General features: G+C 51.1%; 7 protein-coding genes across 7 annotated transcripts; 1 reads left to right on the top strand and 6 right to left on the bottom strand.

Moving 5' to 3' along the window:
- The first annotated feature begins 49 nt into the window (after positions 1 to 49).
- BO87DRAFT_375846 (3,4-dihydroxy-2-butanone-4-phosphate synthase RIB3) lies at positions 50 to 1,765 on the top strand. Its single transcript, XM_025623144.1, has 3 exons — positions 50 to 588; positions 707 to 824; positions 908 to 1,765. The coding sequence occupies exons 1-3, from the start codon at positions 525 to 527 to the stop codon at positions 1,422 to 1,424; spliced, it is 699 nt and encodes a 232-aa protein (XP_025480522.1). The 5' UTR covers positions 50 to 524; the 3' UTR covers positions 1,425 to 1,765.
- Positions 1,766 to 1,837: 72 nt separating this feature from the next.
- Positions 1,838 to 3,155, bottom strand: BO87DRAFT_375845 (transcription factor TFIIE subunit TFA2). Its single transcript, XM_025623143.1, has one exon. The coding sequence runs from the start codon at positions 2,892 to 2,894 to the stop codon at positions 2,010 to 2,012; it is 885 nt and encodes a 294-aa protein (XP_025480521.1). The 5' UTR covers positions 2,895 to 3,155; the 3' UTR covers positions 1,838 to 2,009.
- Positions 3,156 to 9,967: 6,812 nt separating this feature from the next.
- BO87DRAFT_357182 (transferase hexapeptide domain protein) lies at positions 9,968 to 10,897 on the bottom strand (the record flags this gene model as incomplete). Its single annotated transcript, XM_025621396.1, has 2 exons — positions 10,126 to 10,897; positions 9,968 to 10,089 (listed from the first exon to the last, which is right to left on the bottom strand). The coding sequence occupies exons 1-2, from the start codon at positions 10,763 to 10,765 to the stop codon at positions 9,968 to 9,970; spliced, it is 762 nt and encodes a 253-aa protein (XP_025480520.1). The 5' UTR covers positions 10,766 to 10,897.
- Positions 10,898 to 11,047: 150 nt separating this feature from the next.
- On the bottom strand, positions 11,048 to 12,005 carry BO87DRAFT_357180 (Mg-dependent acid phosphatase). Its single transcript, XM_025621395.1, has 2 exons — positions 11,714 to 12,005; positions 11,048 to 11,653 (listed from the first exon to the last, which is right to left on the bottom strand). Exons 1-2 carry the CDS (start codon positions 11,905 to 11,907, stop codon positions 11,188 to 11,190), a joined length of 660 nt encoding a protein of 219 aa, XP_025480519.1. The 5' UTR covers positions 11,908 to 12,005; the 3' UTR covers positions 11,048 to 11,187.
- A 391-nt stretch (positions 12,006 to 12,396) lies between these two features.
- BO87DRAFT_425126 (uncharacterized protein) lies at positions 12,397 to 14,556 on the bottom strand (the record flags this gene model as incomplete). Its single annotated transcript, XM_025627282.1, has 4 exons — positions 12,397 to 13,658; positions 13,719 to 14,355; positions 14,413 to 14,460; positions 14,533 to 14,556. The coding sequence occupies 4 exons, from the start codon at positions 14,554 to 14,556 to the stop codon at positions 12,397 to 12,399; spliced, it is 1,971 nt and encodes a 656-aa protein (XP_025480518.1).
- Positions 14,557 to 15,528: 972 nt separating this feature from the next.
- On the bottom strand, positions 15,529 to 20,448 carry BO87DRAFT_357175 (putative DEAD/DEAH box DNA helicase (Mer3); the record flags this gene model as incomplete). Its single annotated transcript, XM_025621394.1, has 10 exons — positions 20,001 to 20,448; positions 18,925 to 19,924; positions 18,692 to 18,873; positions 17,954 to 18,642; positions 17,324 to 17,899; positions 17,119 to 17,277; positions 16,970 to 17,057; positions 16,705 to 16,917; positions 16,460 to 16,643; positions 15,529 to 16,414 (listed from the first exon to the last, which is right to left on the bottom strand). The coding sequence occupies exons 1-10, from the start codon at positions 20,440 to 20,442 to the stop codon at positions 15,529 to 15,531; spliced, it is 4,419 nt and encodes a 1,472-aa protein (XP_025480517.1). The 5' UTR covers positions 20,443 to 20,448.
- A 217-nt stretch (positions 20,449 to 20,665) lies between these two features.
- On the bottom strand, positions 20,666 to 22,870 carry BO87DRAFT_415280 (putative UDP-galactose transporter). The gene is made up of 4 exons (XM_025626679.1): positions 22,458 to 22,870; positions 22,320 to 22,349; positions 21,281 to 22,255; positions 20,666 to 21,232 (listed from the first exon to the last, which is right to left on the bottom strand). The coding sequence occupies exons 1-4, from the start codon at positions 22,524 to 22,526 to the stop codon at positions 20,921 to 20,923; spliced, it is 1,386 nt and encodes a 461-aa protein (XP_025480516.1). The 5' UTR covers positions 22,527 to 22,870; the 3' UTR covers positions 20,666 to 20,920.
- Positions 22,871 to 24,382: the final 1,512 nt, after the last annotated feature.

Here is a 24,382-nt window from a genome sequence, read left to right as displayed (position 1 = left end):
CTGACAAACCATTAGTGAGCCCCCACGGGTTTTGCCTTTCCTTCCCATTCTCTCGGTCTCTTTGAAGGGCTCCGCTTCTGCTTCTTTGCTTTCAGTTACACATATTTTCTACCATATCCCATAAACAGCTTCTTCAATTACCTCATTCCAAAAGTAAAGGCGAAATCCCATCGCCTCTGTCATCTCCTCCCCGCGTCCTCCGAATCCGAGCCTCCGAGTCTCCGCCCCGAAGATACAGTCATCCCACTCAAGGATCGCGACGGAATCGCAAAGCACAGTGTACTCGGCGCAATTGTTATAAACCCTCGAGGTTTCGCACTTAAGCTGGGTTCAATTCGTGGACAGCACCAGCAATTCCAAACCTACCAATCTCCCCATTCCATCAGAGGATCCAGTTACCCTCAAGGTAGCATTTAGCCATTCCCTCAGCCCCGCCTCCAATTCCGCAAAGCAACGAGGGGAACAATTCTCCAAGACAACCACCTCCTTCATACAAGACAACCAAACCCGAACCACCAGCCAACATGCATTCTCCTTCGGACCCAACCCTTCAATTCGACTCTATTGAGGACACAATAGCAGCCTTCAGTGAGTCACCCAGCTCCAGAACCTCCCACCCGCGCCGGCGCGGGGCAAATCCATCCCACCACACCCATGACACATACATACTACACCCATATAACTAACAACCATACCAATGCACCAGAGAACGGTGAATTCATCATCGTGCTCGATGACCAAGACCGCGAAAATGAAGGCGATCTCATCATCGCCGCCGACTCCATCACTCCGGCGCAAATGGCCTTCCTAGTTCGCCACACAAGGTGAAACCCCCATCTCCCCCACCCCCAACCAGCATATCAAATGTTACTCAACAAGATCATCTATGCTAACGATGAATGAGCAGTGGGCTGATCTGCGCCCCTGTCACCCCCGAAATAGCCGCCCGACTCGCCCTCCCCCAAATGGTTACCGAGAACGCCGATCCCAAGGGAACCGCATATACCGTCTCCGTCGACGCAGCTGATCCCTCCATAACAACAGGTATCTCGGCACAGGACCGCGCCCTTGCCTGTCGGATCTTGGGATCTCCCACCTCCACGGCAGCGGATCTGCGACGACCCGGCCATGTGATTCCGCTACAGGCTAGACCCGGAGGTGTTAGGGAACGCAAGGGACATACAGAGGCGGCAGTGGAGTTCTGTCGGTTGGCGGGCAAGACGCAGGCGGGTGTCATTGCGGAACTTGTGGAGGATGGAGAGGTCGTCCAGGGTGTTCCGGAGATCGGAGGCAACAATGGGATGATGAGACGGGATGGGTGTTTGAGATTTGGCAAGAAGTGGGGGATCAAGGTGTGTACGATTGAGGATCTGGTGGAGTATGTTGAGAAGGTGGAGGGTGCTGCTGCCGTCAATGGGCACTGAGTGAGTGAGTGAGTGTTGTTTGATTCTTCATACATGATTTCTTCTCTTCGTCGCCTCTCTTGCATGTCTTCCTGTTCCATATTGTTTTTGTTGGAGCATCTTAACATGCGTGCTTTCTACTGTCCTGTTTCATACCTTTTATATTCACTCTCTTTCGTGGTATACCTCATGGGACCGGATGGGCCTCGTTGCATTCAAGGGGGAAAACAACTCGAAAATTTGGCTGGGTGTATATACTTACTAGATGGAGGGTGCACGGTTGGAGAGATGTTGGCTTCGTCAATAGAATTAGTAGCTTTTGGCTTGGATATCAATCGAATGTATACATATGTTGAACATAACTAGATAATATCACTTCTTCCTACTGAAGTAGTAGATTAGAACATCTAACCAGAAACCTGGACAAGCCTCTATAACCATTTAATTATCCGGGTATCGATTTTGCTATAATAATTGTACAGGTAACCATAGAACAACCCCATGTCTAATACCACAAACGCCAGTATAATGCAATGTAAGCCCCAAGCAAAAACCCAAAAAGACAGTGGCACACTTTTCGGAACCAGGAGTCGACGAAACCAAGCACTACCGTTTGAGGTGCGAATAATCTCTCAAAACGCCCATCATGTGAGTGTTGGTGGTCTTCCCACTCCGCCGTGGCTTTTTCACCTTCTTGTTCTCAATCTTCGGCCGGGCCTTGACAACCTTGTTCTTGTTGGTAGGTAAAATACCCGCCTTTTCCAACTCTTCCTTAACAGCCTGCTGATCAGGAACCTTGATCTTCTCCCAGATCTGACGGAACTCAGGATCAAAGTGCTGAATCAAGGATGGATCATTAGCCCAAACCATCTTGGCATGATCGTCCTTCTTGTTCCGAGTGACCAGCAGCTTGCCTTCCTTCTCGAGTTTATTGATCGTATCCTCCACGTTGGGCCAACCCTCGCGAAGTTCGCGCACACTCATTCCCGCACCAGTCGACTGGGACTGGAGTTTCTGGAGGAGCTGTTCGGCAGTACGGATGTTGTGCGGGGGACGGAAGCTGAAAGTGCCTTCGCCGTTTGCGCCGCTGGGATCGTACTGAACCTTCTCATGCATCTGCAGAATGCTCCGCAGTGCTTGGACATAGCCTTGGTCGTTGGCCCGATGTTGAAGGGACAAGTAGGAGACAATATCGGCAAACTTGAGCGGGATTCCCTTGGACTTCATGTGCTCGATCGCAAAGACAACTTGCGTCATGATATCCTTTCCTGTGCCGGTATTGGCAGGCTGCGAGTAAACAATATCCGCATCGTGCCGTTTGCGTCTCGCATCGTCGCTTGGAGTAGGTGTAGACGTAGAGGAGGGAAGCTGGGAACTGCTCGCTGAAGTGTTGTTGGCGTTGTGCACGAAACGACGCTGTTGGGGCATTCGGGCTGCATAGTCCATAACACCAGCGTTGAAGCTCTTCAGCTGCTGTTGAAGATGCGACATGTTGGCAGTGGTAAGGCTGTGCCTAGATTACACCTGAGAAGGAGACGTAGAACGAAGATCGAGGCCAAGGGGGCAGTGAAGCCAGACTGAGGCGAGGCCTCGCTTTGTGAGAGCACAAAGGAGCTCTGGTAAAGGCTGTGTTATATCATATGAAAACAGAGAATAATGGGCCAACCCCGGAGGACAATCCCTAGATCAAGAGTACCTCACAGACGAGGTAAATAGAATCAGTGGGGATGTGGGGAGAGAAAGAGAAGGAAGAAGGTCGTCATCGCCGCCTGAGTCTTTGCGATGCACCCGTTCCGGCCTGAGGCGGACATGACATCACGTGAGTATTGACATACGCTAACCATATCGAGAGCTCCCGCCCAGCCATGGAGCCTCTCGTTCGTTACATCTCATCGCGCAACGGGGCCCTGTTCATCTTCTCCCCTTCACTAGTGCCCATTCCATCATTCCCAGCGCTATTCCATGGCTTAGTCTGCTACCTGGAAGCTGTGCGCTCTCGCTAAGGGGAATTTCTTTCAACGCGCAGCAGACCCATTCCGATTCACCTACTGTGGCTTGTTCCGTCACTTCGTCCATTGTTTGTCGTCATATAGCATTACCCTTCATTTGCCAGCAGCTATCGCTGCGGACAGCCCATGGTAATCATGGCTGCTGCTACGATTGAGTTACCGTTTATTTCGTCGCACTACGCCATTGCCGAGTCGACTTTGAGCACCCTCACCACAGCTCCTACGGTCGAACTAGTCAACCAGCTTTTGGAAGCTATTACCACAAAAGCACGCGAGCATGATGAGCTCAAGTCTGATAAGATACGCCTCGAGGTGGAACTCGATAATGCCGTCCGCTCCAGAGACAACAAGATCAAGGTCCTGAAGAGCTCGGTCGAGAAGGGTCATGCCGAAGTCGAGGAAACAAGGAAGAAACTCCACGAGTCCGGTTAGTTCCTATGCGGACCCGCCACTACGCGTTTACTTACGCTCTGCAGAAAATATTCGCTCTACCCTGGAATCCGAGATTGCTACACTCAAGTCGTCCTCCACGTCAAACGAATCCGAAGCCAGCTCATTGAAATCTCGCATCTCATCGCTCGAAGCTTCCAACCGAGACACTCTATCACTCCTCGAATCCAAGTCCGCAGCCTATGACAAGCTTGCCGAGGAGCTCTCGACACAACACAAGAAGACAATCGAATTGAGACGCGAACTCTCCACCGCCGAGCAGAACCTCCAGGCCGCAAACTCTGCCTCCGCCAGCGCTAAGTTCCGTGAGCAGAGTCTCCAGCAGGATTTGGAATTGACAAAGAAAAATAACGAGTGGTTCGAGACGGAATTGAAGACTAAGTCCGCCGAGTATCTGAAATTCCGCAAGGAGAAGAGCGCCCGAATTTCGGAGCTTCAACGCGAAAATGAGGAGATCAGTGCCAATGTTGACTCATTGAGACGGAGTGAGAACGCCCTCAAGAGCCGTCTGGATGAGGTGGAGCAGCGTTATGAAGAAGCGCTTTCCAGCATCAACCAGCTTAGAGAAGACGCCATCAAGGCGACCGAATCGTTCAGAATCGAATTGGATAGTGCAAGTAGACTGGCCGAATTGCAGTCAAATGCTTCCGAGACTTCGAAGCAGCGTGCCAAGGAATGCCAACTCGCTCTGGACAAAGCAAGAGAAGATGCTGCGGAGCAGATTTCCCGTCTCCGAGTGGAAATCGAAACCGAACACGCCGACAAAGAAGCTGCTGAGCGCCGCGTTGCTGAGCTTGAGCTCACGGTCAGCCAGCTCGAATCCGATGGTTTTGCTGGAAGGAGATCCATGAGCCCGGCGCTGAATGGCGCAGGGCCCAGTACCCCAATGCGTCCCAGTACTCCAGTGGGCGCGTTTTCACCTAGAGCGTCGCGCGGAAAGGGAGGACTCACCCTGACGCAGATGTATACCGAGTACGACAAGATGCGGACATCGCTGGCCATGGAGCAAAAGACAAACCAAGAGCTTAGATCGACTCTAGACGAGATGGTCCAGGATCTTGAGGCCAGCAAGCCTGAAATTGATGAACTTCGTGCAGATCACGGTAGACTCGAAAATGCTGTCGTCGAAATGTCCAACATCTTGGAAACCGCTGGGAAGGAACGAGACGATGCAACCAAGGAGGCAAGGAAGTGGCAAGGTCAAGTGGAGGGATTGGCCCGTGAGGGAGACATTTTGCGTCAGCAACTAAGAGATTTGAGCGCTCAGATTAAGGTCTTGGTTTTGGAAAATGCCATTCTGAAGGAAGGCGAGACCACGTACGATAGAGAGGAACTCGAGAAGATTGCACGCCAGGAGATTGATGACTCTTCTGCTGATCTCAACCCAACCGGACGTTTCATCAGTCGCAATTTGATGACATTCAAGGATCTTCACGAGCTCCAAGAGCAGAATGTCACTCTCCGCCGTATGTTGAGAGAGCTTGGGGATAAGATGGAGGGCGCAGAGGCCCGCGAGCAGGATGCCATCCGTCAACAAGAGCAAGAAGAGTTGAAGGAGCTGAGAATCCGAGTGCAGACTTACCGTGACGAGATCGCTAACCTCGTCGCCCAAACAAAGAGTTATGTTAAGGAGAGGGATACCTTCCGGAGCATGCTTACCCGCCGTCGTCAAACCGTTGGCGACGCATCTGTCTTCTCCCAGTCTCTTCCTCTGGGCGCAGCTCCTCCCGCTTCCGAAGAGCCGGCCAAGGATGTTCCAGACTACGCTGATCTGTTGCGCAAGGTGCAGGCACACTTCGACAGCTTCCGCGAGGAGTCCGCCACCGATCATGCGGCATTGAAGCAACAGGTCAATGAGCTGTCCAGGAAGAACAGTGAACTGATGAGCGAAATCAGCCGCTCCAGCAGCCAGCTTGTTGCCGCCACCCAAAGAGCCGAGCTTCTCCAGGGCAATTTCGACATGCTCAAGAACGAAAACGCAGAAATGCAGAAACGCTACGCCACTCTCCTGGAGAACGCCAACCGGCAAGATATCAGGACTCAGCAGGCTGCGGAAGATTTGGTGGAGACGAAGGGTCTCGTTGAAAGCCTTCAACGAGAAAACGCTAACCTCAAGGCAGAGAAGGATCTCTGGAAGAATATCGAGAAGAGACTCATCGAGGACAACGAGACACTGCGCAACGAGAGAGGCCGACTTGATTCTCTCAATGCCAATCTTCAAACCATCCTCAATGAGCGTGAGCATACCGATGCTGAGAGTCGTCGTCGTTTGCAGAGTAGCGTCGAGTCTCTTGAATCGGAGCTTCAATCTACCAAGCGGAAGCTTAATGATGAGGTTGAGGAGGGAAAGAAGGCATCGTTGCGCAGGGAATACGAACATGAGCAAAGTCAGAAGCGAATTGATGACTTGGTGACGAGCTTGGGCGCCGCTCGGGAGGAGTTGGTTGCTGCGAAGACGACAAGAGATCACTTGCAGTCGAGAGTCGACGAACTCACTGTCGAGCTGCGTAGCGCCGAAGAACGCCTTCAGGTCGTGCAGACTAAGCCAAGTGTGTCTGCTGCTCCTACTGAAGCGCCTGTGGTTCCGGAGGAAGGCCAGGAGAGTGGTTTGACACGCGAACAGGAGCTTGGTATTGAAGTTTCCGAGCTTCGTCGTGATCTGGAGTTGACAAAGAATGAACTTCAGCACGCGGAAGAGCGGGTGGAAGACTACAAGGCTATCAGTCAGCAGAGCGAAGAGCGTCTGCAGTCGGTTACTGAGACCCAGGAACAGTATCGGGAGGAAACGGAGCGTCTCATCGAAGAGAAGGATAAGAAGATTCAGGACCTTGAGAAGCGCATCGAAGAAATTTCTACCGAGCTTTCGACTACGAATGGCGAACTTACCAAACTGCGTGACGAGCAAGGGGAGGCTGGCCGGCATTTGGAGGAGCAGAAGGCCGCGCTGGAAGCAGAGATCACAAGGTTGAAGGACGAAAATGAACGGCAGATCGCTTCTGCTCAATTCCACCAGGAGGATCTCAAGGCGCAAGCTGAAATTGCGCAGCATGCCCAACAGAACTACGAGACCGAGTTGGTCAAGCATGCCGAAGCCGCGAAGAACCTACAATTGGTCCGGTCCGAAGCTAACCAGCTGAAGCTGGAAGTTGTCGAACTCCGGACACAGGCCGACACTTTCAAGAAGGACCTTGCTCAGAAGGAGGAAAGCTGGACTGAGATCAAGGACCGGTATGAGAGTGAGCTTACGGAACTGCAAAAGCGCCGCGAGGAAGTTCTCCACCAGAATTCGTTGCTGCATACCCAACTCGAGAACATTACAAACCAGATCGCAGCCCTCCAGCGCGACCGGGCTAACATTCCTGAGGGAGATGAGGACGGAGAGGCTGGGGCGCCCAACCTCGAAGGCCTCCAGGAGGTGATTAAGTTCCTGCGTCGTGAGAAGGAGATCGTCGATGTGCAATACCATCTGTCAACCCAGGAAAGCAAGCGTCTTCGTCAGCAACTCGACTACACTCAGACCCAGCTTGACGAAGCCCGGCTTAAGCTCGAGCAGCAGCGTCGCGCGGCTGCCGACAGTGAACACAGTGCGCTCAGCCACAACAAGTTGATGGAGACCCTGAACGAACTCAACCTGTTCCGCGAGAGTAGTGTTACGCTGCGTAACCAGGTCAAGCAGGCGGAAACTTCACTTGCGGAGAAGTCTTCTCGCATCGAAGAACTTGTTCAGCAGATTCAACCGCTAGAGACTAGAATCCGGGAGCTAGAGAACACTGTGGAGACGAAGGATGGAGAGCTGAAGTTGCTGCAGGATGACAGGGACCGGTGGCAGCAACGTACGCAGAACATCTTGCAGAAGTACGATCGGGTAGACCCTGCGGAAATGGAAGGTCTGAAGGAGAAACTTGAGACTTTGGAAAAGGAACGTGATGAGGCCGTTGCCGCCCGGGACACTCTACAAACCCAGGCTGCTGCATTCCCAGAACAGTTGAAGCATGCGGAGGATCGTGTGCAAGAACTGCGCACGAAGCTCACGGACCAATTCAAGGCTCGGTCTAAGGAGTTGACTGGCCGTATCAACGCTAAACAAGTGGAGCTGAATACGGTCGTGCAGGAGAAGGAAGTTATTCAAGAAGAACTCAAGACGACTCGGGAGGAGCTGAATGAGTTGAAGACGAGGATGGCCGAGAAACCTGCAGCACCTGCAGCTCCTGCTGTCGAAGGAGCTACGGGTGTTGACTCGACGCCTGCTTCTCAGTTCCCTGCGCCGACAACGCAGCCGCCTGCCGCCTCTGACGACCAACGCGTGAAGGCTCTGGAAGAGAAGGTGCAGCGTCTCGAGGCAGCTCTTGCGGAGAAGGAGACTGCGTTGGCCGCGAAGGAAACAGAACACGAGGCCAAGGTCAAGGAACGCTCTGACAAGCTGAAGGAGATGTTCAACAGCAAACTGGCTGAAGTCCGGGCTGCTCATCGGCAGGAAGTTGAGCGGTTGAAGTCCAGTCAACCAGCCGCTCCTCAGGAACCTGGAACCCCAGCTCCCAAATCCGAGCAGGTGCCAGCAACGCCGGCAACTCCCGCGGCTGCTCCCGCGACACCTTCCAAGGACACTGGACTGCCTGAGCTGACGGACGCGCAAGCCAGGGAGCTTGTTGCCAAGAACGAGACCATTCGTAACATCATTCGGAGCAACATCCGCACCCAGGTGGCTAAGCAAAAGGAAACCGACAAGCAGGAGAGCCAAGCCAACCAGGAGGCCATGAGCACACTGGAGCAGAAGTTTAACGAAGAGAGAGAAGCGTTGAAGAAGGCCCATGAAGAGGGTGTGGAGGAGAAGATCAAGGCTGCCGTCGAGTTGTCGGACAAGAAATCACTGGCGAAGCTAAGCATGCTGGATACCCGATACAGGACAGCCCAGGCCAAGATCGATGTGGTTCAGAAGGCTGCTACGGAGACACCACAGAAGCCCGTTGTCGAAGTGTGGGAGGTCGCAAAGACCACCAGAGCGCCTCCGGCGGCACAGGCCAAGCCCGCCCAGGTGGCATCCCCTGCGCCTGCACCGTCTCCCGCGCCCGCAGCGGCCCAGGCTACCACGGTGGTACCATCGCCGTCGCCTGCTCCGACGGCCACTCCTGCGGCCACTCCCGCAGCTACGCCTGCAGCTGCACCCCAGGCACAGCCTGCGGAGCCTGCAGCAGCTTCCACAGCCGAGCCACCTTCTGCTGAATCTACGCCGCAGACAGGTGCCCCAGCACAGCAGCAACCGCAGCAACAACTTGCGCCTGAACAGGCAGCACAACAACAAGCCGCACCTGCAACGGCTCAGCCAGCTACCAATGCTCCTCCGAACCCGTTTGGTCAGAGCCAGAACAAGCAACCCACCTCGTTGCCCAGCAAGCCCCCAGCCGGCAATGCTCCTGGTCTTATGCGAGCACTGACGTCCGGATTGCCCGTCGCACGAGGCGGCAGAACTGGCGGCCGCGGCGGGTCGCAGGCGAATCCTTTTGGCCAGCAACAGGGCCAGCAGCAACAGGCGCAAGGTCAGGGTCAAGCCCAGCAGCAAGCTCCTAGCCAGCGCGGCTCTGGTCTGCCCCGGGGCCGTGGCGGACGCGGAGGTCACGGACGCGGCGGAAACCAAAATGTACAGGCTACGAATGCCGCTCAGCAGGGACAGGCTAGTCCAGGCCGCTCGCTGAATGCCGGTGCTCGCCAGTTCGTGCCTCAGGGCAACAAGCGTGCTCGTGAGGATGGAGGAGAAGCTGGAGGCGAAGGAGGAACCACTGGAGGAAAGCGCATGAGGGGTGGAGGTCATACCCGGGGGTCATAGGATCTAGGACAGCGTGAATTGCATTTTTCTTTCATTTTTCTCATGTACTTTATGTCTCAATGTGTCTGCTGGGATAGGGTAGATGTTCTATGCAACATCAGATTTCTTTTGTCTTACACGATACGTGCCATATTAAGTAGTAAGATACATCGAGACTTAGCAGGTCAAAAACGTGCACAACATGCTTGCAGTAGTTTTATAATCACATATCAACTGGGTATAGAGCAGAAACAAACCCCCCTCCCCCTATCATCCACCAATCCATCACAATGAAAAAAGCAAGCTCATCTCCTCCTCCCCCCAATCAACCTAACCAACGCATCCCTCTCCCTCTGCAACACCATCAACCTCGCCTCCTCAATCACCCTCCCCTCCAACCCCCCACCACCATTCCCTCCACCATTCCCTCCTCCTCCTGCACCAGCAGGAAAAACTACCTTACTCGGCTCCACCCTCCCCACAGCCCTCCTCCTCCTCCGATTCCCACCCCCCCAAACAACCATCCAATCCGCAACCCCATCCCCATCCGCAACCTCAACGCCCGCACACACCCGACAATGCGATCCCACCACGCTCCTCCTCCCAATCACCGCGCGCGCCTCCACACAACTCGCACTATGGATATGCGCCCCGGGAAGGATCTGTGCCCCTGGGCCGATTGTCACGCTGTTCGAGATGCGGATAGGTAGAATTGACCCTTCGTCTTTGCTGGCGATGCCGCTTGATGTGGATGTAGATGTTGTGGAGGTGGAGGTGGTGGGCGCGGACCCGATAACGCTCTTCTCGCTGATTATACATCCGTTGCCGATTATTACGGGCCCTTCGTAGGAGTAGATTCTTGCCCGTGGGTGGATTATTGTGCTTGCCCCGATGGAGATGGGGTGCGAGCCTTGGATTAGAAGGCTTTCGGAGATGGTGGCGCTGGGGTGCGCGGTTATGGGGGTGCGGTGGTGGTGAGATTGGGAGTGGGAGGGGGAGGGGGGTGCGCGTTGCTGGGTGTGGTGGGAGGGTGGTGGTTTGAGGTGTGTTGTTGATGTTGATTGTGGTGGTGGTTGGGATGGGTGGTGTTGTCGGGGGTCCATTTTCAGGTTGTTGTTGGTGTGAGGTGGTAGAGAAGAGGTAATTGGGGTGGTGAGAAGGTTTGTAGGTAAGTAGGCAGTAGACTGAGTAGTTTCTGTTGTGCTGTACTGTGTTGTGTTGTTGGTCGTGGTTGCGGATGTTATGGTGAAAGTTGATTGAAGTCCGCGGAGGTGAGTTGTGGAGACCGAGACGGGCCCGTGAGTACTCCGTAGAGGAAGTAGCTCCATAATCCCTTATAGATTATTACCACGCTTGATACATATACCAATGTATTTAATGTACACGTCAAAAGTATGTATAAGTATATAATCATCATCTATCCCAACCGGGTATCTATCATCATATCTAACTTAGCAAAACCCAACTAAACGCCAACAACCCATATCTACAACCCATATCTATACCCCAACACATAGTTACAACATCACTCTTCATCCCCATTCTCTACATCCCCCTCCTTGCGCTGCTTAATCCCATTCCTCTTCCGCCACGCCCAAACTCCCCGATCCACCTCCTCCCTCGTCATCCCATCCTTAACCAGACAAAACGTCACCCCCAACTCGGTCTCAACATTCCGGTTCCTCGCCTCATCATCAAAGAACAGCATCTCCTCATACGCCACCCCACTCGCCTGCTGAATGCGCGAGAAATGCTGCGTCTTGTTCGCAGGGAAGATCTGCACGTAGTCGAAGTAATCCAGTGCGCGCACCGACTTAGTTTTCGCCGCGGGGTTATCAGAGAACGTAGGGATGATGTGCAGAGCTTTGAGCATGTCGCGGGCGAGATCGGGGGTGTGAGTGCGCGAGGCTAGGGCTAGCGGAATGTTCTTGCTTTTGCAGGCGTAGACGATAGAGGAGACGGCGGGGTAGAAGGCGAACGATTCGTTCCAGCTGCGGGAGGTGAGGGTGAGTTATATGGTAGTGGTTTTGTTAGGGGATGGGGGGACATACCGATCCGTGCAGCGGGAATTGTTGTCGCGGGGCTTGATTGGGGCGCTGACGTGCGTGTCGACCCAGAATGGCCAGAGGGTGTAGTCGAGATCAAAGGCGATCAGCTTCGGGAGGGGAAGGCCGTCGTTGAAGGTGGCGGGCGATATGGAGGCATCTTCTAAGGGCTGAGTGTTGGTTCTTTTGGTTCGCATCATGGTTGTTTGAGCCTAGGGGGGATTCTGGATCGACACGCTATCTCTCGTTTTAGGGGATTCGTTAAGGAGAAGAGGTGAATGGTAGAGGTGAAGGTGAAGGTGAAGGCGAAGATGGCGAAGATGGATAATGAGGGGTCACGTGCGGGGACGGGGATTCACCAAAAGACTGAGTGAGGCATCTTGGAGTAAACTTCGATCCTACGTGTCGATAGTTCTTACATCTATTACGCAGAAATCAGTTTTCATCATCATTATCATTATTAAGCTATTATTATGGACTCGCCAGACAAGGATCCCGTTGATCAGTGTCATACAAAGACCAGGCTCTGGCCGGCAGACATCCCGAATCTGAGTCGAGCACCTTCATCGACTGATCACTCGTACAGTGGCTCTCCTTTTTGAACTTTTGAAATCATGTCTTCTGCGTTTCACATTGCGATCTGAAAATTCTGTCCTGCAGTTTTCATTTTCTCCTTCATCGACTGTGATTCAGGACACCTTCACCTTGGATCGATCAGCCTTCCACACGCTGTAGTTGAAGCAATCCAACGTCTGGAGGAGCTTCCAAATCTGTTGGTGTTCTTCGGCGCCCTGGAAGGTTTGTGCGTGTTCGAGGGCCTCCCAACTAGCGGCATACTTCAAAATGCAATTCTGCTGCTCATTGTCAAGGAGCCCATTCGCGCCGACGACATAGGCAATCGTTCGTCGCCAAACCTTTAAGGGAACGTCGAACCGCAACACGCGGTCTTCATCAGGGTTCCGGCTCCTTGTACCCGAGCTTGAGGACGCTGCAGAAGGGATTTGCATGACTTCAGTCGCGACAGCCGCATTCATCGATGCAGATGGTTCATATGCCTCCTGAGGCGTGGGAAATTCGGAGACGAACGCTTCATAGCGGGAGTAGGATGGACCGGCGCGTTGTCCGGCCCCTTCAGGGGCAGTGTTCGTAACCGGAGGGCCTATGTGCGCGATATCTTCACCTGGATACGAGTATGCACCGGTATTAGGTTCGACAAACCGCACGCGAGTCCGGTTACGAGGCTCAACAAACTCCACATGGGCGTAGTTTGGCCCATCAGATGAGCTGTCGTCTCCATGAATCGACTCCGCCTCTTTCTCGCCTTCGTCCACGCGTACGTTATTCTCGACATCGGCGCCTCCCACCTTACTATCCGATCTCGGACGATTGTCATCATCCAGCAAGATGGTCCGTGATATGAGCATCATTTTCAGTGCGGTGCTCCAAAGTGTGCTGCTATGCACGCCTTCTGTCTTGATTGCCTCAAGTTGGACACGTTTGCAGAGACGAGCGTATTCGGTTTTCAGATCATTCTCAACCTGATTTGCGGGTTTCTCGTCATGTTCTTGTCCTTTGTTTCTGCCGCGGCTGGCATACTCTGTGCCGTCATTCTCGTCGTTTATACTCTGCCCTTCAGCCTCTGTATCGGACACCACATCACGAAGACTTTCTGCCACCTCCAGTAGCCGCACTGTGTATGGCGGGAGATCATTGGTAGGGCGCCAAATTATGCTCTTGCACAGGGACGCAGTTTGAGGAAGAGTCACAGATTTCCCTGGAGGAAGGAATTTAAATAGGTGCTCCGGCGTGTGTTGAGCTCTGAGCATGCTTTGCAGATGAAGGGCACTGGTGTTGGACAGTCCAATCTCCGATAGGATGAGATGAGGAATGGAACGCAGACCCCGAGTGCAAGTAAACTCGGCCTCTTCGGCCCATTCGATTTGTGTGTGGCCTAGAAAAGGTCATCTGTTAGTTCCAGATACATTCCTAGAAGAGGAAGCCGTGCACCTACTTTTCGGACGGGCGTTTTTACCCTTGTCAGGCGACTTTTTGGGTTCCTTAGGCTCGTTTTCCTTGTCCGACAACTTCATTCTAGCCAAATCATCAATTGAATCACTTTCGGCGTTAGGGTCAGGACCAATCATGTCCGGAGCCTCACTCAAAAGCCAGTTGAGGTCACTTTTGAGGTAGACCCGCGCGAAGTGCTCAACGCCCAGACAACCAAGGGGGTTACCACTCAGATCAAGCTTCTTGAGCATGTAACAATTTTTGAACTTCCCGAGGAAGGCCTCCCACTTTTCAACATCTTCCGCAGTCTCAATGTGAAGCTGGTTCTTGGAGAGATCCAGTTCCCGAAGGTCCCCTTTCGATAAAGCGACTACCTCTGCCAGTTTAGCCAACGACTCCACGGTAAGCTGGTTACCTTGCAAGTGGAGCTCAGCGACCCGTACTATGCGGGAGGTATGAACTTTGCCCTCTCTAACTTCTTTGATTTCAAATTTGATGCACTCGATCAAGACATCGATGAACTGGTTGAGGCCATCATCCGTCAACTCTTTCCCGGTAATGTCGATTTCAACGACAGGGTCTCGTAAAGCCGATTCATGGTTGCCCGGTTTATTGCGATCTTCAGGCGGCAATCGCTTTTTCTATAAGCAGTTGTCAGTCTACTTCGCTAGAGTTCAGACCATCCAACTTCCACCTACCAAGCTAGTTAAGACGGCCTGGCCCGCTTTGATGCCTCTAATCTTTCGCTATGAAGCAACTCATCGTCAGCCACTGTTCTCTAGAGTTATCATATGTTGATACTCAATGAAAGAACTCACGCCAAGGTAGTTGAGCTTCCCCATATTGAGGAATGACCACGAAGGTACGGTGTGCAACTTCTCTGATTCCAAGTTAGCATGCCTGCTTCAAGAGTACTAACGAAGCCCAAGATAACAGAAGTGATAAAATCGATGAAAGATGGGACGGGATATATTGTGCCCAACTATTCGCTTAGCGATAGTCAAGTCATGATGCAGCGAGGCGTGCGGGCGCGTCACCTGTGTCAAAGTACACACAACCCCGAAGACAAAAAGACAGGATTCCGTGAAAAAGGAATGATATTGAATCACATACCTGACTATTGATGTGCTTCGAAGTTAATTTCGGTATGTTGTGATAGATGAATCGTCTATCGACGCGAAGTTGGGAAGCAGAAGATTGTTTGTTAGTGGAGAAGAAGAGAGAAATCTAGATCAGTGAAGAGAAAAGTGTCAACAGCCAGCCCTATATCGAAATGCATACAAATCAGCACTAGCGTGAAACACTACCTGTGTGTTTCTGCACTGTTCCATGAACTCGCTAATGCAGATTAGGAAGAGTCTGGAAAAGAGAGTGTTGGAAGTGAAGGTGGGTGATGTGAGACATGAAAGTCACGGACAAAGCTAGAAGGTCTTATAGAGAGTAGGCCTGGGGGGTGCGTGACTTTCAACGCGTTTCCCTTTTGGGCCTTTGAGGGCTTTCACTCTTTTTCTCATTCACTTTCACATTGCGATGGCAACTTATGCTTTGGATCACAGAAGAGCAAGTGTGTGTATTCTTTTTCTACTCCTTGAGCAGTATCTGAAGGGCTTATTACGGTGTTTACCTCGTGTGCGAGACTCTTAAGTGGTTCACTATACTAGTTTTCACTTCTGTATGGCATTCTCCGCATAATCTGACAACATTCGGTTACCTACTGTGATACTAGATGTACTTGTGGAGGAAGGAATGGGGATGGATGCTTCCATATCCGCAATACATGCTGAATTTCACAAATTATGTCTAGCTATCAAGCTTTAGAACAAATTGATAATATCCTTGAACTCATGCAGTAAAGCAGGGTCAACATCCTCCCAGCCTGCGGGAACCTCAGCTGCTACATCCGTAGTACCACCGGGCTGGAAAGAGCTTGGATAAGTAGCTACGATGTCTTTGTTCATCTTGCACCTCTTTCTATTGGTGTCAACGGTCGTAGTCATGAGAACATTCCGTTTCTTCCCATGAGAACCCGCAGGAGTAGATCCATGATAGTCAGGTCTATCATCCTGATTGTTCAGCATCATTTCTTTGACCTCTGTGGGGGCTGAGTTGATTATATCAGCCTTATCAGGTCCTTGTGCTGGTTGAATGTTCCTTTCTTGACCACCCTCGGGTGTCGAAACCATATCTGTCACTGGTGGTAACTGGAAGTTGTGCCATCCATCATCATCACTCCAGTCTTCTGTATTCAAGTCTCTCTTCGCGTTGTCTTCGATAGTGGGGGCTTCGGGATCCTGTTCTTTCGACGATGTTGCTACTATGGGCTTTCCGAGCAGCAGGGCGGATGGTGAAGGGAAGTCACTGAAGCTGTCGTTTCCGTAATCGCTTGAGGATTCAAGTATGTTCTCTGAAACTGGACAGCCAGAGTCATTTCCTGGCTTATTGTTTCTGTTGGTATCCGTGTTTACTGAGGAGGGTTTGTGTGTTGAGACCGGGGTTTCTATTAAGTGTCTCTGTGCTTCGGAATCAGAAGGGTTACTCGCTTGGGTGGTAGTGTCCTTCTTGGCTATTGTTGCTGGAAGGGTTGTCTGATTGAGCCCCGTTATCTTCTTACCCTTGTCCTTATCATCGTCACCTGGTCGCTTCTTGTTTGCTTTGGGTGGCTTCTCGAGTCCTTCTCGACAGCAGAGATGCTTACATCTGCTTGCAATTAGTTGTTTTCCTTTGGACATGGGATCATTGTAATACGTTGTCTTATCTTTGCACCGATGGTTGCAGGCCCATCGACCGTTTTCGAGTCTGACAGCCTCTACTGTTTTAACTATCTGATTGTTGCTTTGATTCGGGCCCTTACTCGTATTTCTTGGAAGCTGTGCTTTGTCTTCTGGCGATTGTGGCAACTTATCGACACACGACCAGTTCTCGGCTTGGTCTGCAGATGATTCGGGTCAATCCGTTGAATGCCCATCTTCACTAGGAGCAATCCAGCTTACCATTTTCTAGGAAATCCCCGAACAAAAGATCGTCACTGTCCCAAATGTTGATATTTCGGGCGACGGATTTGGTCTGGGAGGTGTCGTTACTGCGTCGGCGAGAGATGTTAGGTTTGGGCCTTTCCGACACTACATCGGACGGAGGATCTAGCTGAGACGGAAACAAGCTTGCAGGGAGATCAGGTTTCAACTGTGCGGATCGCATAGTCCCAGCTAAGATCGTCAGCAGTCATGTTACATGACGGTCAGGGGCATTCCTGGGTACCTATATCGTCACACATTGCATAGCACGTCACCGATTGGCCGGCGCTTTTCAGCTCCGCACTGAAGAGTATTTCCTGACCATTGGGCATCTTACTGGCACTAAATCCAATTAGAGTCGTTGAAGTGTGCTTGGTATGCCATCGATAATACTTGCCTTATGCGTCGGAAGTCGAGCAAACGACCATCTGAAGTACCCGCCATGAAGCAGACATACACGGGGCGACGTTGGAAGTATGTCGGACATTTCTCGTTCATGAAGGCGACCTCGCTTCTTATATTGACCTGTACACCTGTACCAGTCTTTGTTTCCTGTTACTGTATCAGCAAGAGATCTTAAAGGCTTCTGGTATAATACCTTGCCAATCATCTTGACGGACACTCGAAGCTTGGGAAAATCAACAAGCCGCTCCAACAACTTCCTCCCGAACGGGGGATTTCTGCTCAAGATCATATCAATTTGATGAGGTTCACAAAGCTCCAGTGCTTCAATGCTAGTGATTCCTGACGACGCTAGTTTTCGAACGGCAACCACACCAATTTGTTCGATCTGCTTCATCTGAAGTGGGGAGTCATCCCAGACTTTGGCACCGAAGCTCCTTGCAAGCTCTAGTGCATTTCGTAGCGTGAAAGAGTCTTCAAGGCCTACCTGACAGTCAATTATACATCGGATGAGCCTGTTGATGTGAGAAAAGACGAATGTCTTGTCCTGTTGGAAAGTGAACCTGTGCTTCTGGAATGGTTCGCCATCTGGCAAATCAACAGCACCTAGCTCGGACTGGATCAACAGTGATATCTTGTGTGCGGAAAGTGCTATATCCACGTTCACTGGGAATCGAATTGCATTGGAGCGATTAATCTCTTTACATAGGGACTTCTCGCCCGCTTTGAGGCGTATTTCACGGAATTCGTCTGCTCTCGAAAGCACTGAGAGCTATATAGATGGTTAGTCTTGAGTATGCCCCGCGGCAGAAGTACAGTTCCTTACAATTTGAGGTACGGTTGAATGAGGCTTCAAAGTAAGCAAGGTCTTCATCGTCTCGAAGCGCACATAGTATCGCGCCATGGCATCACCAAACTTGGTGGATTTGAGACTATCGGTGGAGACCAGTCCACAATCCTGAAGAAGCTTTATATCTCTCTGACATATCTGTCGGAGCATGTCCTCTTCATCTTTTTTATCAGCGTCTTCCTTAAGTCGATAATATGTCGGGTTTCTTCTCATTCTCACGAAGAAGAAAGTACCAGCGAGCCATCTGATAGCAGATTCGATATCTATGATGTTGCCAAGTCCGATCTCTGCATTTAGATGGTCAGTAAGATTTAAATGTAGGCAGCTTTCAAGGCTCTCAGAGCCAGACACAAGCCTCTCATAGTGAGCTTCGCGTGCTTGTCTTGTCATTATTATAGCTGTAGCACTGTCATCGAATTGTGGTCGACCGGCGCGCCCTAGCATTTGCATGATTTCTAGGTCGGAATATTCTTTGCAGCCTCCCTCTTGCCACCCGACTGTTCCTTTTATAATGACAAGATGGCATGGCAGATTAACACCAACTGCAAGAGTTGATGTGCAACAAATTATGCTAACCTGTCCATTGAGGAACCCTGTCTCGACCGAGCGGCGATCAATTGGATCAAGGCCAGCGTGATGGAAAGCTACTCCAGCAGCAATCGTGGCTACACAAGTTAATCTGTATCACCATATCTTAAGCGGAGAAGGTGGTACCTCTCAAGTCTACATTCTGCACTTCCATAGACCTTCCTGGTCCCTTCCATAACCTAGCAGGAGGATTGGACATGGTCCACAAGCGTGTAAGCTCCTTCGCGGTAGCAACAGCGGAATTCCTCGTGCAGCAAAATATCATTATCGGCTTCTTTGGAGAATGTGATGATATAATATCTGCAAGTCTGACGGAATAACATCAATAGCAGACTCTGTTTCTTATGGGGACAACTTACTTAGAGGTACACATCTTGTCAAAAGCGAAATCGTTGGCGTGAGACTGGTAGCCGTACACAAACTTCTGCAACTTCACAGGACGAAAGTCCTCCCCAAAATGCTCTCTGTGGGCAGGCACGTGCTGATTTACTAAATCCCTACCTAGCCACGTTGCTATATCCTCTGAATTTGGAACCGTAGCACTTAGAGCGATAAAGCGAACATTCGACCCGTTTGCTTTCATGCGGGAGACGACAGCCTCTAGGGTTGCACCACGCGCTTCCTTGAGGATATGAACCTCATCAATGAGGAATAGCTTGACGAGCTGCATTAAGCGTGCATGGTCCTTCCACTTCCGCGTCATGCCGTCCCACTTCTCGGGTGTCGTGATGATCACTTGGCTGTTCTGAACACTCCTCATTTGAGTGTGGTCTGTATCCCCGGTCAACTCTGCACATTGCAGCCCTAATGTATTGAACTTTCTACTCCAGTCTCTGAACTTCTCGGAACAAAGAGACTTGGTAGGTGCCTGATATATCACTTTGAACCGTTCATCCTTGAGGCAGTTGAGTAATCGACAAATTGCCAGTTCCATTATAGCTGTTTTCCCACTGCCCGTAGGTGCGGCAAGAACAATGTTGCTATCGGACTTGTAGACCGATTGGAAGCATTTTGACTGTACGGCATTAAATAGAGGAAAGGGAAAGATTGACCGGTATTTATCTGGGAGTTCATGCACAGATATGAGCACGATTCCTCGAATTGAAACTGGAAGATGTTGTTGGAAAGGGCCTCTTTGCCGGTCTTGGCGGGTAACCGACGATATCTCAGCAGAGTGAGAAGCCAGTATTTCACGGTTGGAGGAAGTATGAGGATCAATATTGTTCTCGAAGTCATGTTCGGGAGCATGTGCATTCACCCTACCAGCTTGCATCCTTATCAATGGACTAGATGGCGATCTCAAACCCGTATCCGATGAACTAGAGCCGAAACTTTGACGTGGAGTGGCATGAGGACCCGCTGTTGTTTCAAGCCATGTTAGCTCGATCCTTCAGGGCTGAGATCCATGAACCTTATATCAAGCATGTGCTCTGACCTAGAAAGAAACGAGAAACCCGGTTATAGTCTGTTCTTTGGGGTGGCCTGGACAACGAGCCACGGTCTGCGAATGAACCGGCTGTCTGAGGACTCTGTAATTGCTCATCTGATTGGGCCAGGAGTTCAAGGTCTAAGGTTTGGATGATTAGCCTGATCTCAATACTTTGAGATGGCATTGTGGGGTAGTTGATCGGCATACCAAAGGCATCCAGCTCTAGATCATCGTCTCGAGAAAACAACTGCAGCTCAGGTCGATAGCTCCTAGAGTCCTCTCTGGATAGTCGATTGAACAGAGGTTCCTGTGCACCTTCGACTAATCTTTGATCAATGATGGCACTTGGGTTTGATCGGCTGGGAGTAGGGAGTTGAGGAACGGCCCTACGCTTGTAGGGAGCATTCCGGCGGGCTTGAGGGATTGAATGATAAGTATTGTGCCGCATATTAGATGGTGAGATGATGGAATGATACGATGGGCAAGACGCTGCCACATCCACGTTTACCACGGATAGGTGAGAGGAGGTTGAACCAGAACTGGGTAGATGGGGAAGGGGGAAAGTCACCCGCTATGAAGCACGTGGGGTCTTCAACGGCCAGCGTACAGCAAGCGGACAGAAGTCATGATAGATGATACATGTAGCAATCGACATACAGCCTTTTAATTTACCAGTCTTCATTTCCTAGGAAAGTAGATTGCTCAATGTGATAATGACCCGTGGGTTGTAGGATTGCGAGTCGAAAGAATCAACAACGAAAGGAATGATGTGAATAAAGTACAAGAAAGTGGAACCTATATGACGAAAGCAAAAGGGGCATCATCGCTTCTATCCATCCTTATTTACTTCCCAGAAAAACATGATACAGCAACGCGAAGGTCATCCCTACGCGGAAAATGCGAAGATATTGTCCGCAAATTGTAGTTCAGTGGTCTCGTGAGTGCTTTTCGAAATATCCACCGCTTGGGGTGCGGCCAGCGCGTACGTGGCCCGGGGATGTAGGCCTGGACGTCGAAAGCCCATCAGTAGAGAGGAAGGGGGTTCCAGGAAGCTTTATAGAGATCTCATTAGGCGATGGGGAAGCTGGTGAAGCATCCCCACTCTTGCTTTCCTTCTCGTAGCGATCCACGCGGATCGGAGGCGGACGGAAGGTTTGGCGCTTAGCCTGGGCAGATGCAGAACTTGCATCCTCGCAAAGGCAGGTAACCACCAACACTGCGAACGATCCCAGGAGATACTGTGAAGATTAGCACCTACTCATAAATGAAGGAATACGGTCACATACATTGGCAGTGAGTTCAAACTCAAATAGCCAAACACTAGCCAGTGTGGTGAGTACAATACTCGCAGCCATGGCCATGTTCTTACCATCCCTAAATGCGTAACCAATGTAAAATGACGTGGCAATGCCACCAATAGCCTGAACGACAACAGTGGACCAGACAATCCAGTTGTAGCCCTCGAAGAAGCCATTGGCAGCAACCTTCTCGCCATCCAAGAAAATAACCCCGATGAAAAGCGCCGGGAATATCGAATAGACGGACAACTGCACGTTACGGATCCAGAGCGATGTCGAATTGGCACTATCCTTCAGCACTTTCTCGAAGTAAACGCTTGCAACGCCAGAGGCGAGGCAGGCGCCAACTGTGGCCAAGAAGCCGACGGTAGCATTAAGTCTTGGGTTGGCGGTCATCATATCCTCCTCAATCCCCTCATAGGTTGCAGAACGCTTATGTAGGCTCTCGCGTCCTAGCTTGGAGGCTTTCCACTCTTCCAAAGACCGCGGGAAGGCAAGACGCGCAGTCTCATCTTGAAGAGTCATATCGTCAGGGTTGCCAATGGGCATCTGCACCAAAGCAACGCCCGCCAAGAGAAGGACCATGAGCCCCAATTTCCGGAGCGAGACAGGTCTCTTAAGCAGTACCAAGCTGGCTACGGCCACGACGATGAGTTTCAATTGGTACGATGCCTGAAAGGTGGCTGGCGGCAGGTTCGACAGAGCGATGTACTGCAGCGAATTCGCAAGCGTATAGAGACAGGCAGGAATAGCAAGCTTCCAGCTATCACCGGAGAATATGGCAGTTGTGAGGGAGAAGAAAAGCGACGTCGCGGGAACCGAAGGAGGGGCTGTCTTCGAAACCTCGTACAGCGCCATGGTCAGGGAGATAGCGAGCTTTACGACCTCATTGAAGAAAACGGTTGTGGACGTTAGGTAACGCTTGCCGCCAGCCGGCGACATAACTCTGGAATAATGTAATAGCTATGGGAGGACGAGATATAAGCAACCATGGACGTTATGATCAGAGTCGACGCAAGCGACTCACCAAGACAAAGGACGAGCACTGTACGGTCAACTGTTTCCAACAAAAACAATGTCAGTGAGTAAATACTCCAAGAATATTAAGCAGACAAGCGGCAGAGTTGTCATAGTTGAAGTGTGTGCAATATGACCAGTGACTTACCAGTGCCCAAGACAGATGTTTCCAAACCGATCCCAGTCCCGAGGACTGGCGCTGGGCGGACTCCCCCATACTGATGATATTTGTCTTCCCCTTAACTAAACTGGCGATTCTTTTGAAGGTAACGAGCAGGTTGAGTTATAAGAAGCAGTGGAAATTGTCGGGCGGCGAACGGACAGGAACTCCGCACTCGATTACCGAGGATGTCGCATACAAATTGGGCGCGTGGTCGTGGTGGGAGAGGGGTGTCTTCACGCTTGACGAGGAATTTGCAAGCGAACTAGACCGACACAAAGGAAACCGACACGGTCGCGGCGGAGTATATCAAGGATCGGAGAGCTCGAGAACAGAGCTCTCGAGGATAAAAGGCCTCAATGGAGGTCGAAAACTGAGCGCAAACGGGGGGAGAACCAGAATAATGAGGGAGCGAATGGACTAAAATATGAGGGATCCGGGGTATTCTTGAGACGCTTGTTTGGGCGGTGTGGATCACGGGGCAGGTGGCGGTCTAGTCCCTTTGCTTGTTCGGATGGGCACTTTTGGTTCCTCCCAGCCATACATTAAATTCGGTCCCAGAACAAGTGCTTCGACTTTCGCCCAGAACTGCCCCCCTGAGGATCGCATCTGACGTCAGGTTAAGACATACATGCCTCGATCGACCTCGTCACTGCACTGCGCAGATCCAGCTGACGGAATATCTGCCCTTTGTACCCACAACAAAGCGCGCAAGCTGCAGATTACGCTACGTTCCGCTCATCATCAACGTGCCATGATACTATTTGGTAAGGTCCGATCGGCAACACACGGTATTGCAGTCAGCTAATATCACCGTGATATCAATAATAGTAAACATGCATGATCTGCAGTAAATCTTATCACGTTACAAGGCTTGGTCTTTTGACGGGAATCAAAGCCGACGGCCTAGCTACTCACACAATACTCACAAAGCGAGGGCCAGACCCAGTCGAACGGATGTTTCTTGGCAGAACTCAGAACCTTGGTTTGTGTACCAAAGTTCCAGTCCCCCTCTATACTCGCAACGCACGGCCGGTGAGGCCTCGACGTGAGATTATGTCGTCGGTTGGGACCATCATTAGCATTCCTCTCACCGGGGTCATTACAGCCCAATCCATGCGGCTCGGACCGGAGGAATTTGGGGGCCTAACAGCAATCCTTCACTGATGCTTCGAATTAGGCAAGGTATGATAATCTTACAGGAGCCGATTCTCGAAGCCCGTAGGGTGGGCCTTGGCCATCGTAGAGACGAACGATTGACACAACACATATACATCGACATTACTTCCCGTGTTGAACGCTCTTAACTATCTAGAGAGGGAAGGAAGAAAGTGAGACTATACAGGGTGGCCATTTTCACCGCCATGATATTTAGTAGAAGGGAGATCGTCGCAACTGCAACTCTCCTTGCGATAGCTTACTATGTCATCTGACTGACACCTTCCGTTGGGTAACTGTTTTGCTTCTTCCCGCATGTCGGTGGTTCGAACCATTCCCCAACCATTATCCTTACTATATTAGGCCTTCTGGAACTCTACTCGACATACACCTTGCGAGAAAAACGTCTGAAAGAGTGTGGGCAATACACAGAAGGTCCCAGGTCTTATGATCACGTATAATGCAGCAGGTCCTTAAATACGGGCAAGTAAGCTCTACAGTAGAGTTATCAGCATAGATGGTTCAATTATGTGGACAATGTCCGATAGTAGCCCCCTCAAGTCTAGGTCGTCTATTTACAAAATGTCTTTTGCCGTATAGCATAAGTAGCCATAACCAACCAAACATGAGTAATAAAAAATTCCCAAAATAGATGCCATCTGGCCGTATTTCGCTTGATCGATTCGAAAAGGAGAACGTAAATAAGAAAAACCAAAGAGTGTATGTTGAGTCACAGGTATAGAAATGGGTGAGTG

The sequence above is a fragment of the Aspergillus neoniger genome, assembly GCF_003184625.1.
Source record: "Aspergillus neoniger CBS 115656 unplaced genomic scaffold BO87scaffold_13, whole genome shotgun sequence".
In the NCBI taxonomy this organism is placed as follows: domain Eukaryota; kingdom Fungi; phylum Ascomycota; class Eurotiomycetes; order Eurotiales; family Aspergillaceae; genus Aspergillus; species Aspergillus neoniger.
Note: the sequence above shows the minus strand (reverse complement) of the source record. Positions and strands in the feature narration are given on the sequence as shown.

Excerpts from the sequence above, each read along its gene's own strand:
- BO87DRAFT_375845 (XM_025623143.1), bottom strand. The coding sequence starts at position 2,894 with ATGTCGCATCTTCAACAGCAGCTGAAGAGCTTCAACGCTGGTGTTATG.
- BO87DRAFT_415280 (XM_025626679.1), bottom strand. The coding sequence starts at position 22,526 with ATGGGGGAGTCCGCCCAGCGCCAGTCCTCGGGACTGGGATCGGTTTGG. Across the intron at positions 22,350-22,457 it reads AACATCTGTCTTGGGCACTG|TTGACCGTACAGTGCTCGTC; the intron begins GTAAGTCACTGG and ends TGTTGGAAACAG. Across the intron at positions 21,233-21,280 it reads AGTTTGAACTCACTGCCAAT|TATCTCCTGGGATCGTTCGC; the intron begins GTATGTGACCGT and ends TAATCTTCACAG.
- BO87DRAFT_375846 (XM_025623144.1), top strand. The coding sequence starts at position 525 with ATGCATTCTCCTTCGGACCCAACCCTTCAATTCGACTCTATTGAGGAC. Across the intron at positions 589-706 it reads GGACACAATAGCAGCCTTCA|AGAACGGTGAATTCATCATC; the intron begins GTGAGTCACCCA and ends CCAATGCACCAG. Across the intron at positions 825-907 it reads TTCCTAGTTCGCCACACAAG|TGGGCTGATCTGCGCCCCTG; the intron begins GTGAAACCCCCA and ends ATGAATGAGCAG.
- BO87DRAFT_357180 (XM_025621395.1), bottom strand. The coding sequence starts at position 11,907 with ATGATGCGAACCAAAAGAACCAACACTCAGCCCTTAGAAGATGCCTCC. Across the intron at positions 11,654-11,713 it reads AATTCCCGCTGCACGGATCG|CTGGAACGAATCGTTCGCCT; the intron begins GTATGTCCCCCC and ends CACCTCCCGCAG.